This window comes from Neovison vison, chromosome 7 (genome assembly GCF_020171115.1).
Source record: "Neovison vison isolate M4711 chromosome 7, ASM_NN_V1, whole genome shotgun sequence".
Taxonomy (NCBI): Eukaryota; Metazoa; Chordata; class Mammalia; order Carnivora; family Mustelidae; genus Neogale; species Neogale vison.
Window position 1 is genome coordinate 162480962 of NC_058097.1, and position 12382 is coordinate 162493343.

At 35.9% G+C, this 12382-nt stretch overlaps 1 protein-coding gene across 1 annotated transcript in view; it reads left to right on the top strand.

Annotated features, from left to right (window-relative positions):
• Window positions 1-12382, top strand: part of PDE3B (phosphodiesterase 3B) — a 184194-nt gene that overhangs the window by 152861 nt on the left and 18951 nt on the right. Inside the window, exons 8-11 of the mRNA XM_044258887.1 lie at window positions 3904-4052; window positions 5234-5371; window positions 6571-6682; window positions 8983-9096. Coding sequence (XP_044114822.1) covers window positions 3904-4052; window positions 5234-5371; window positions 6571-6682; window positions 8983-9096 — 513 coding nt within the window. The remainder of the gene's footprint in view (window positions 1-3903; window positions 4053-5233; window positions 5372-6570; window positions 6683-8982; window positions 9097-12382) is intronic.

The following is a 12382-nucleotide window of genomic DNA, read 5'->3' on the forward strand; positions in this document are numbered from 1 at the left end:
GATCAGAGACCTAAGTGTAAGAGTTAAAATCTTGAAACTTACAGAAGAAAATATAGGATATAGTCTTTGTGACCTTGAGTTGAATAAAGCATTCTTAGATACCATACCAAAAGCAAAGTCTGTGACAGAAAAAAATGACAAACTGGGCTTTAGCAAAATTAAAAACTTTTCAACTTCAAAAGACAACAATAAGGGCGCCTAAGTGGCTTAGTGGGTTAGAGCCTCTGCCTTCGGCTTGGGTCATGATCCCAGGGTCCTGGGCTCTCTGCTCAGCAGGGAACCTGCTTCTCTCTCTCTCTGCCTGCCTCTCTGCCTACTTGTGATCTCCAGCTGTCAAATAAATTAAAAAAAAAACTTTAAAAAATAAAAAATAAATAAAAAAGACAACAATAAGAAAATGAAGACAAACCACAGATTGAGAGAAAATATTTGGAAATTATACATCTGATTAGGTCTTATATCCATAATACATAAAGAACATTTATAATTCATTATTAAGAAGTCAACTCAAAAAATGGACAGAAGATGTCTGATATTTTGGTCTTGAGTCATTTGGTGAAGGATATAAACAAATGGGTAAGGAACACATGAAAAGATGAATGACATCATTAGTCATTAAGGAAATGCAAATTAATACTATAGTGAGATACTACTATACTCAAATTAGAATAACTGTAATAAAAAAGTACCAAGTGTTAGCAAGGATTCAGAGAAATTAGAACATTTATGCATTGCTGATGGGAATATAAAGTGGTATACCACTTTGGAAAACATTCTGACAGTCTCTTTAAAAATTACACATAAATTTACCATATTACCCAGTAATACCATGGCTAAGACTTTATCCGTGAGAAAACATATGAGCACTCAGAGATAGGATTGTGGATGTTATGACATTATTGGTGATGCTGCAAAACTGGAGATGATCCAAATGTCTATTAACTTGTGACTGGAAAAATACCATGTGGTATTTTTCCTTCGTACAATGTAATTTTATCTGATACATTCATACAATGTAATATACATTGTATATAGATTCATACAATGTAATTTTATCTGATACATGTCACTACATAGATAGACCTCAAAACATTATTCTAAGTGAAAGAACCCAGGCTCAAAAGAATCCATATTGTATGATTCTAATTATATAAGATGCTAGAAAAGGTGAATGCACAGGAACAATAATCAGAACAGTTATTAGGATGAAAATAGGGATTAATTGTAAATAAGCAGGAGGGTACTTTTTGGGGCGATGAGAATGTTCTAAAACCAGATTGTCCTAATGGTTGTACAACTCTTTAAATTTACTAAAATTGTTGAATTATATAGTATGTTATACTCTCCTTCCCTCTGTCTCTCTCTCTATACACACACACACATACACACACACAATACTATATTATACACACACACAGTTCTTTGGATTGACTGGTATCAGCTGGGAGATTCTCACTTGAGGACTCTCATGTGATCGCAGTCAGATATTGGTAAGAGTGATAGTCATCCGAAGGAATAAAGAATGACTGGACTGAATTTCCAAGATGGGATTAGTTATGTGTCTGTTGACTATTGACTAGTCCGTCTAAATATGACGTCTCTATGGGCTTCTTCCAACATGTTTGTTGGATTTCAGGAGAGGAGGAAGTAGAAGCTGTCAATCAAGTTAACAGTTCAGTCCAGAACAGACAAAGTGTTACCTATGTCCTATTCTGTTAATCAGAGCAGTCACACAGGCTGTCTGGATTCTAGGGGATTAGGAAATAAATGCTGTGTGTTGATGGAGGAGTGACAGAAATACATTTCGAGAGTGCAAAGGGGCTAAATGATAGTGTTGCAGACAATTTTGAAAAGATAACATTTATTTCAACTGTTTTTGTTACTGTTCTATGTAAAATATAGTTATTAGGAGTTTGGATCATTAAAAAGTATGTATGGGGCATCTGGGTGGCTCAACCGGTTAAATATCTGCCTTTGGCTGAGGTCATGATCTCTCGGTCCTGGGATCAAGTTCTGCATCAGGCTCCCTGCTCGTTGGGGAGTCTGCTTCTACCTCTGCCATCCCCACCTTTAAATACATAAATAAAATCTTAAAAAAATATATGTAATGAACCTCCTATGTCATGATGGTTATTTTGGAATATTATTTTTTATATATATGCCTTGACCTACCAAGTGTAGTTGCATATTCTAAATTTCATTTGTTATGTTTTTCATTGGGAAAAAACAGTATTTTCCAAAGAATATTTCCTGATCATCATTAGTTAATGATTCTTTAGTATATTCAGTGTTAGATTCAGATTTGACTAACATTTATTGATCATTTATTTTATGTAACATCTAGTAAGATAGATCTTATTATCCATACTTTATGGGAAAAAGAACTTGCCATTATCAAGTAGAAAAATTGGGATCTGAACGTAGTTCTTCTGAAATTCAATTCCAATAAGTACTTTTTAAAAAAATATATATTTATTTGACAGAGAGACAGAGACAGAGAAATCATAAGCAGGGGGAGAAGCAGAGGGAGAGGGAGAAGCAGGCTCCCCGCTGAGCAGGGAGCCTGATGTGGAGCTTGATCCCAGGACCTTGGGATGGTGACCTGAGCCAAAAGCAGCTGCCTAACTGACTGAGCCACCCAGGCGCCCTTCCAATAAGTACTCTGAAAAACTCTCTTACCTAGGGACGTCTGGGTGGCTCAGTCAGTTAAGCATCTGACCCTTGGTTTTGGGTCAGGTCATGATCTTAGTGTCATGAGATCAAGCCCCACATACTCAACAGGGCGTCTACTTGAGATTCTGTCCCTCTCTTCCTCCCTCTGCTTGTTGCGTGCATGTGTGTGTGCTCTCTTTCAAATAAAATAAATAAAATCTTTTTTAAAAAACTTTTACTTAGGAAAAACCCCTGCATATTGAAGAGTGAATGAATCATAACTTTGTAACTTGATGGGTATTCATACACTTAAACACATGTGTAATCACTCAGATCAATAAACTTATAAACTATTGCCAGCCCCTCAGAATTTCTTCTAATGCCCCCTGCCCCTGGTATACCCTTTAAAGATAACATTGTCTTGGCTTTCGGTACTCGTATGTGTCAGTTTGGGTATGTTGTCGAATTTTTCATAAAGACAATCAGTCTGTAACTTTGTGTCTGGCTTCCTTCATTCAGCAGTGTATTTTTCAGAATCACCCGTGTGGTCGCACGTGGTTGGAGTTCATTCTCTTTGTTCCACAGTGTTCAGTTGTGTGGATACATTACATTTTTTTTATTCTTCTGGGAAGAAAAGAAACTTCGGGGAAGTTTCCTATTTACAATATTACCGACAGAATGAATGTGATTTTTTTTTTTTAACATGTGAATGAATGCTGTTTAGCTACCAGAGCTGCTTCCCTTTTCTGTGAGATTTGGGAAAAAAGAGTATCATTAATCACATTGGTAGAGAAATAATTCACAATAAATGGTACTGTGTTTTAATTTTTAGATGTACCTTGATCGCATTCATCTATAATTAGGAATCTAGAGTTTTCATAGCCAAAACTCAATTTCAGAGTTGGAATTGCATACATCAAATTGCTAAAAAGTTCCTATTGATAGGGACTGACTTTTCCTTTTTTTTTTTTTTTAAGATTTTATTTATTTATTTGACAGAGAAAGTATGCACATAAGCAGGGGGAGAGGGGGAAAGGGAGAGGGAGAAGCAGGCTCCTCACTGAGTGCAGAGCCTGACGCAGGGTTCCATCCCAGGACCCTTAGATCATGACCTGACCCAAAGGCAGACGCTTAACCAATTAAGCCACCCAGGTGCCCCATTTGAATACTTTTTATAAGTAATTTTCCTTATAAAACTATGCATATAGGGCAAGTTTTATTCTTATTACTACTATATGTGTTTTTTGAAAGGTGAGGAAGACAGCACTGTTCCCTCAAAACAATCATTCACCTGTACAGAAGCACAAGAAGTGGAAACAGAGAACAGAGACTACAGAAAACTACTTTTGGAAGGTGATGATCACCTAACAGAAGAGGCACAGGATGAAGAGCAACCAAATGTAAAAGACAAACTTTCCATATGATTATGTTAAGGTGAAATATAATATTAGCTTAGTACAAGTTCCACTATCTTTGCCCAGAACAAGATTTTTAATATAATAGTATTTTTAAATATTTTACTAAAACGTCCTTATATCGTATTAAAGAAAACTTGGGTTAAAAATAATAATTATAGTTGACCCTTGATCAAGGCTGGTATTGGGGTCCTGACCCTCCCACACGTAGTCTAAAATGCACATATAACTTTTGACTCCCCCAGGACTTGATTTGCTAACTACCTTCAGTTGATCAGAAGTCCTACTGATAGCATAAACACATACGTCAGTTAACACATATTTTGTATGTTAAATGTATTGTCTACTGTATTCTTGCAGTGAAATAAGCTAGAGCAAAGAATGTGATTAAAAGTCCTGAGGAGGAGAGAATGCATACTGTATGTACGGTGCTTACAGTCCTGGGAGAACTCACTCTCCTTACGGCACCGTAGTGCAGAAATCGGGGGGAAGCGGACCTATGTGGTTCAAACTCATGTTGTCCAAGAGTCAGCCGTACTTCTGAGTCCATCCTAGAACGAGGTGCATTCTTGTAGAACGAACACATGAACCCATTTTATTTAGTTTTATAGTAAATACAGTACTTTCCGTGCTGATACTGTCTTCATTGTATATGGTAAGGGCATGAAGAACAGGTGCATGAAGCATTAAAAAAACAAAATCTGCTTACTTACAATAGCACTTTTTTTGTTCTTCAGTTCCAAATTTAAGCTTTTTAGGGGGGGAAACCCATTCCTTTTGGGAAGCTAAACTAGTAATAAACGCCAGTATAAAGTTAGGAGTCTCTTTCTATTATCCTTCGGTACCTATAACTTCTAAAATGAAAACAGTGGATTTTAGATTTGTGCATCGTGCTTGGGAAAGACAGCATTTTTATTTGTAAAAGTGCTGTGAGGATTAGTAAGTCTTCTGATGCCTAGAAGACATTTTTACGCTTTTTTGAAGATAGCATTTTACAAAGAGGGGAAATTGGAAGTACACATTCTATCTGAGAGTAACTTTTGAATAAAAATAGTATTGACCATTTTTTTAATGTTCAGTTTTAAGTATTCTCGTTTAGGTGTGGATTTAACTATTTTTAAAAGGTAGGGTTAAGTTGGTTTGTCTTATCTCCCCCATCTGTGCAGATTGAACAGGAAGCATCACTGGACCTGATTTTAATAGAAGATTATGATTCCTTAATAGAAAAGATGAGCAACTGGAATTTTCAAATATTTGAAGTTGTAGAAAAAATGGGAGAGAAATCAGGAAGGATCCTTAGTCAGGTTTGTTTAAAATCTCTACTTTTTTAAAATTACAAATTAGTTTTTTCTTGAATCATTATAAAACACAAAATATAAAAACGTGTAATACTGGCTTAGGCACAAATTCGACATTGTTTACTGAATTCTTTTTTTTACAAAAATGGATTTTTCGGTAGAAAGTTTGAAAAGAGAAATCTATATACATAAACCCACATATAAAAATAATGATCATATGTAATGTATTTCACATAATTCTATTGAGTAAGTGAAAAGTAGTTTTTTGGCCCATGTGAGTGGAATTTATTTTACTACAGAATAGAGTTACTTTATATTGAAGCCTGAGGTTGAAAAAGATGTGAAAGGTGAGTTCTCACCACTGAAACCTGTGCTTTACTTTTTTACACCTGCCCTCCATGTGCTTTACCCAAGGCCAGATGGTTCATTTCATGCTAGAACCATGGAAAAATACTTTGTTTTTAACCACCCAGACTCAAGGTTCCCCTTGAGGGGTTCATCCCACAGCATCAGATTAACCTTTCCCAAAATAACATCCTCATTCTCTTCAAAGTATTTGAAGTATTTAAAGTAGTCTTATTATGAAATGTACAAACATGAGGGTAAATTATGTGGAGGGCATATAGTTTCATCTCATTGAAGCCTTTAGGGACAAAAATGTAATAAATATTTTGTTCTGACTTCTGTTGACACCTAGGACTAGAGAAGAATAGAATTCATATGCCCCTTAATAAACTGTAAATAAAAAAAACTAAAGGGAAGAGTGGAAAAATTTTTAAACTGGGACATGATATAGTAATCTTCCTTTGGTTTTCAAGGATTTTAGGGTGATGTCTTCCATTTTAATGTTTTGAAAAGAATTTCTTATAGAAATAAGATAATAATAAATTATTAACTTAAGACAAATGTATATGGTAATGTTCCCAAATGCAAATCACAAAAACATATTCTACTCAACTGCAAATAGAAATTCTGACTTTTGGGTGCCTGGGTGGCTCTGCCTTCAGCTCAGGTCATGATCTCAGGGTCCTGGGATCAAGCCCTGCATCGGGCTCTCTGTTCAGCAGGGAACCTGTTTTCCCCTCTCTCTCTGCCTGCCTCTCTGCCTACTTGTGATCTCTGTCAAATATGTAAATAAAATCTTAAAAAAAAAAAAAAAAGAAATTCTGACTTTTAACGTGAATTTTATCTTAATTGACATTTAGGTTATGTATACCTTATTTCAAGACACTGGCTTATTGGAAATATTTAAGATCCCCACTCTGCAGTTCATGAACTATTTTCGTGCATTGGAGAATGGCTACCGAGACATTCCTTGTACGTATCAGCAGATCTTATTAAGTTCAGATAATACTGGTTTTGGAACTATTTTTCCCTTCAGATCTGAACACTTTCAAAATTACAGGTCTGGAAAAATTTTAAATAGTGATTTAAAAAAGTAATCTATATCCTGCTACCTAGAGTTAATGGACTAATTACTAACATTTGTGTGTATTTTCTTATTTGTGTTTCATACAGTGAATCATAATACAGACATATATTTATGATGTGCTCTTTCCCTTAATTATCATATGGTCTACAACTTTGTGTTAATAATTATTCATCTGAGTATCTTATCTTTTAAAATGTTTGGTAATTAAAAGTGTCAGAAAATCCTTGACTTCAAAATATTTAAAAATTATCCATAGAATTTCCAGTTTTAACTGTGTCCTGACATGGAGTAATTGCTAATGTCTATTTGAATTTATGGCAAAATATAATTTGAATTTCGTATTAGGAAATAATAAGGTTTCCTTATACATCTATATATTCTACAGTTTCCCTTCATATGGACACATTTTGGGAAATCACTCATATAAACACAGAGCATATTATTCTTAAATTAGTATAACTCACTAATAATGATACTTAATGTGTTATATGTGCTATAATTTCCACTTATAAAGTCTGCTTTTTAAAAAGTGACTGCATTTTATAAATAGAATAAAGTGATACTTTATTTTTTGTACTTATTTATTTGAGAGAGAGAGCATGCGCATGCATGAGCAGAGGGAAGAGGCAGAGGGAGAAGGAAAAGCAGACTCCCTGCTGAGCAAGGAGCCCAACTCAGGACTCTGTCCCAGGACACTGAGATTATGACCCAAGCTGAAGGCAGATGCTTAACTCACTGAGCCACCCAGGCGCCCCTAACGTGATACTTTAAAATGGACTTCAGAGGAAGAGGAATAGGGGGGAAAAAAGGCAGTAAAGAGTCTTCACTATCAGCTCCAAATAGGATATTAAGAAAAGAGCCTCTGGATCTAACTTTTTTAAACTTTAGTATCCAGATTTACAAATGGAAATTGCACTAGTCTCTACTCCATACGTATGATAAGCCACAGAAAGCGCAGAGTAGAATTCCTGGCACATAGTAAAAGGTCAATAAAAGGTGTTCACTATATGAATAATTAAGCTTCTCACAGACTGACCTCACGTCACATGGATGGCCTGAAGACTTAGTATTGTGTCATCTGCTGATTGTACCTGGTACTCATTAACTATTGAAGTGCTGGACTTTTACTGAATATCAGCTGTGACTGTAATCATTAGATCATGGAGATTATATCATTTAATCTTTGTTGGAAAGTTTATATTATCTATCTTTCACAGGTGAGAAGTACAAACTCAGAAGAATCTTTCCCAAGATCCTAAAACTCTTAGAAACAGCAAAACTGGGTTTCACTTGTAGGTCTTACCTTTTCACATAGTGATAGTCAGTAAACCAGTGTTTGCTTGATTATGTGTTGTGTCTCAGACACTGTTCTGGATGTTTTTGTATGCCATTTTAACATTTCATCCTTCCATCAGGCCTGAGAGATAGGTATGTCTCATCTTTTTTTTGGGGGGGGTATATGTGTTTTTTTTGTGCAGGGGAGGGGGGAGTGGGGAGTTCAAGTATCTATAATTTTTAAGTGTTGCCTTTATGCAAACATTGGTCTCCCTAATCCACGCACTATTTACATAGTATTTTTAAAGCTACAAAATAGCAACCTTCAGTAAAGTTTTCAGTGCCTTTCAATTAGCCCTTGTTACTTGCCTTTTCTGTGACTGCCTTACTGTGTTTTCATAGTATTTGTGAAAGTTTTTATAAGAGAAGTTTTTAATACATCAAGAGACTTTAAAAAAGTAAGATGAAGCCAAAGTTTCCTGGCTGGCCCAGTCACCGAAACATGCTACTTTTGATCTCAGGGTCATAAGTTCAAGCCCCGTGTTGGGCACTGAGCCTACTTAAAAAAAAAAAAAAAAAGATGAAATATAATTGTGGGAAGTTATTCCAAGCCATACATTTTATTAATGAGGGTGTAAGATAGTAGAAAATTATTGTACTTTAAAAAATGTCCTCTGTTGGGGCGCCTGGGTAGCTCGAATGGTTATGCGTCTGCCTTCAGCTCAGGTCGTGACTGGGGTCCTGAGATCGAGTCCCTCGTCAGGCTCCCTGCTCAGCGGGGAGCCTTCCTCTCCCTTTCCTGCTCTCCCTGCTTCTGCGAGCTCTCTGTGTCAAATAAATAAAATCCTTAAAAAAAAAAAAAGTCCTGTGTTTAACATAACGTTTTTGTAAAACGTTTTGATGACTTTAGATCACAATCGCATACATGCCACAGACGTCCTGCATGCGGTTTGGTATCTGACGACGCGGCCGGTTCCTGGGTTACAGCAGATCCACAGTGACCGTGCAACGGGAAATGAAACAGGTACTTCTGTCTACAAGCTTCCTTTTAGTTGTTTGTCCAGAAATAATAAATCAAGCTTTCTCCTTTCATTACCTCTCTTCTTTTAAAAATTGCACTAAGTAAACTTTGGTACATGTAAATGACTATATAAATGTTGATGCATAGTAATGGTACTCATTAACAAAAAAAGAGCCTCTTTTCAAGAGGCTTTTCTTTTCAAAAGCTACAATTCACCTTAAGTTAAGATGCAGTACTGTTGAATCTACCATATTTCTTCTCTGTGTCCCATCCTGTGGCTTGCCGTCTGGAATAGCATGATAATCATTTGTTTGTTCTTTTCTTTCAGTTCTTGGTTTTCTTGTTGTAGGTGTATCATGTAAATTTAAAATACATAACCTACACAGTGAAAATGGCCATACTTAAAAGCCTTATGTATGCATGTAAATGATGACATTAAAAACCTTTCATAACATTTATGTTTTGCTCCCAAAGAAGTTAATTCTGTTCCTCATCATAAATACAATTATTTATACAAATGTACTAATTTACATAACATGGTTCTCTTACTCTATTTTGTAAAAGAGGGAAGAACTACTCCAGTGAGATACATACACACACACACACACACATACCCCCATCAGGACAGAATCTGCTTAGTTACAAACGCCTGAAAAACGTGATCATGCTAATCAGGGCAGATGTCATAGGCTCAGCTGTTGCTTTACAGTCTTTGGTCATTGAGTCCAAAGTACTGCCATTAGGTTTTCTACCATGTCATATTTACTCTTTCCTTGTCCTCCTTATTCCTTCCGTTAGTTCTGTACTTCCATCAGATCATTTTCTTCAGTTTTTGTTTGTAGATGTAGCTATTTTCTTAGAAGAATATTTTCATATTTTAGCCCATTTGATGATAGTGATTGATTTTGTCTGATTCTTACTATCGAGAGGAAATAAGGTTCCTACTATACATGGGAGGATATAACGTAGGGGATTTTTTTTTTTTTTTTTTTTACTTTTCGGTATTCCCATGTCCGGTGATCACCATGCGGTGATCAACTGTCATCAGGATCACAGCAGTGCAGGCCTTTGAAAATATACGTCATTCCACTAGGCAGAGTACCATGATCAGTAGAGATGCTGGCGGAGGGCAAAGGGAAGATGGAATAAGAAGATGAGAAATCTGAGGTCCAGCTATGTGACCAGTCTCAGAAGTGAAGTCTATAATAGCCAGATGCATTTTCCTCATTGCTATTTATTTTATGTAATAAGGAAATTTTTTCTTCCTCTTTCTCATTCTCCTACCACCCAAACATTGGTGGACTTTTGGGTTCTTTCTACTTTGGGACTATTATGAATAATGCTGCTATAAATATTCTTGTACTAGTTTTTGTGTGGATACGTTTTCATTTCTCTTGGGCACATTCCTAGCTGCAGAATTCCTGGGTCATCAGATGATTCTGTGCTTAACATTTTGAGAATCTATCAAAATGTTTTCAGGGTGGCTGCACTATTTTATTTTCTCACCAACAATCCTATTTTTTGCTGCCACTTGTTATTATCTTTCTGATAGCCATTCAAGTGGCTGGGAAGTGGTATTTCATTGCGGTTTGGATTTACATTACCTAATGGCTAATAATGTTGAATGCCCTGCCATTTGTCTGTCTGCTTTGAAGAGATGTCTGTTCATGTCTTTCAACCATTTTTACATTTGGTCCTTTGTCTTTTTATTATTGAGGTCTAGGAGTTCTTTGTAGATTTTAGATACCAGATTCCTTACCAGATTTATGATTTGCAGCCATTTTCTCCCATTCTGTAAGTTGTCTGTTTACTTTCTTGATGGTGTCTGTTGAAGTACAAACATTTTAAATTTTGATGAAGTCTAATTTATCTTTTTCTTATTTTACTCATGCTTTTGGTATCATATCAAAGAAGGGTTTTGCCTCCCCCAAGATTATGAAGGTTTACTCCTTTGTTTTCTTCTAGGAGTTTCATAGTTATAGGAAGTTTAGGTCTGTGACCCATTGGAACTAATTTGGGGGATAAAAGAAGAGGTCTTTCTTTTGCACATGAATATCCAGTTGTCCCAGAACCATTTGTTGAAAAGAGTTCTTAATATATACTCCACATAGTTGGCTCTTAAATGTTACGAAATCAGTTTCTACCTTACAAGATGTGAGCATTAAATGAAACAATGTATGAAAAAGGCTAACATCATGCAGGGCACCGAAATGGCTCTTCAGCATGGTCTTAGCACCTTTGTACAAAATCAGTTGGCCACAAATATGAGGGTTTCTTTCTGGACTTTTAGTTTTATTCCATTGATTTTTTTTGTCTGTCCTCATACCAGTACATTATCTTCATTACTAAAGCTTTGTTAGTAAGCTTTGTAATTGGTAAGTTTAAGTCCTTCAACTTTGTTCTTTTTCCAGATTGTTCTGGCTCTTCTGGTTCTCTTGTATTTCCGTATGGATTGAGGTCCAGCTTGTGAATTTCTACCAAAGAAAAAGAAAGAAAGAAAAAAAACCAGCTAGGATTTTGATAGGGATTGTATGAAATCTGTAGATCATTTTGGGAAAGTATTGCTGTTTTAACAGTATTAAGTCTTCTGGTCGATGAGCATGGGTGTTTTTTCCACGTATTTAAGTCTTCTTTAACTTCTTTCAACAATATTTTTTAATTTGCAAAATACTGGTTTTGTACTTCTTTTAAGTTTATTCCTAAGTATTGTATTCTTTTTGATGCTAGTGTAAATGGGATGGGTTTGGGGGCTCATTTTTTTGATTATTCATTGCTATCATATATAAAAATAATTGATTTTTTGCATATTGATCTTTTATCCTGCAATCTTGATCACTTTTATTAGTTCTATAGTTTTTTAGTTGCTTTCTTAGGATTTTTCTATATACAAGAGCATGTCAACTCTAAGCAGAGATAGTTTTACCTCTTTGTTGTGTGCTGGTCTCAGCCTGTCAATAACCATTGTTGGGGCTGGACCAGCTCTTGTGGTTACTATGATTACAAGATGCCCTTTAGTGATTACCATCAAGAAACTTAAAAAAAAAAGGGGGGGTTATTACTTAAAGGAATTGAAAATTACACAGCATAAGTAGGACCACACAGCAAGGTCACAGGAGAAGAGAGAGAGAGGTCACGGGGAGAGAGAGGGAGAGAACACGCACAGTCATGCATGCAGGTAAACATGTCTGAGGTTTATTGGGGCCAAGAGTGGGGGGTTTCACTGGCTCACACTTTATTGGTGAATTTAAAGTGTAAGAGGAGGAATTTAAAGCTTGGGTAGAGAAAAAAA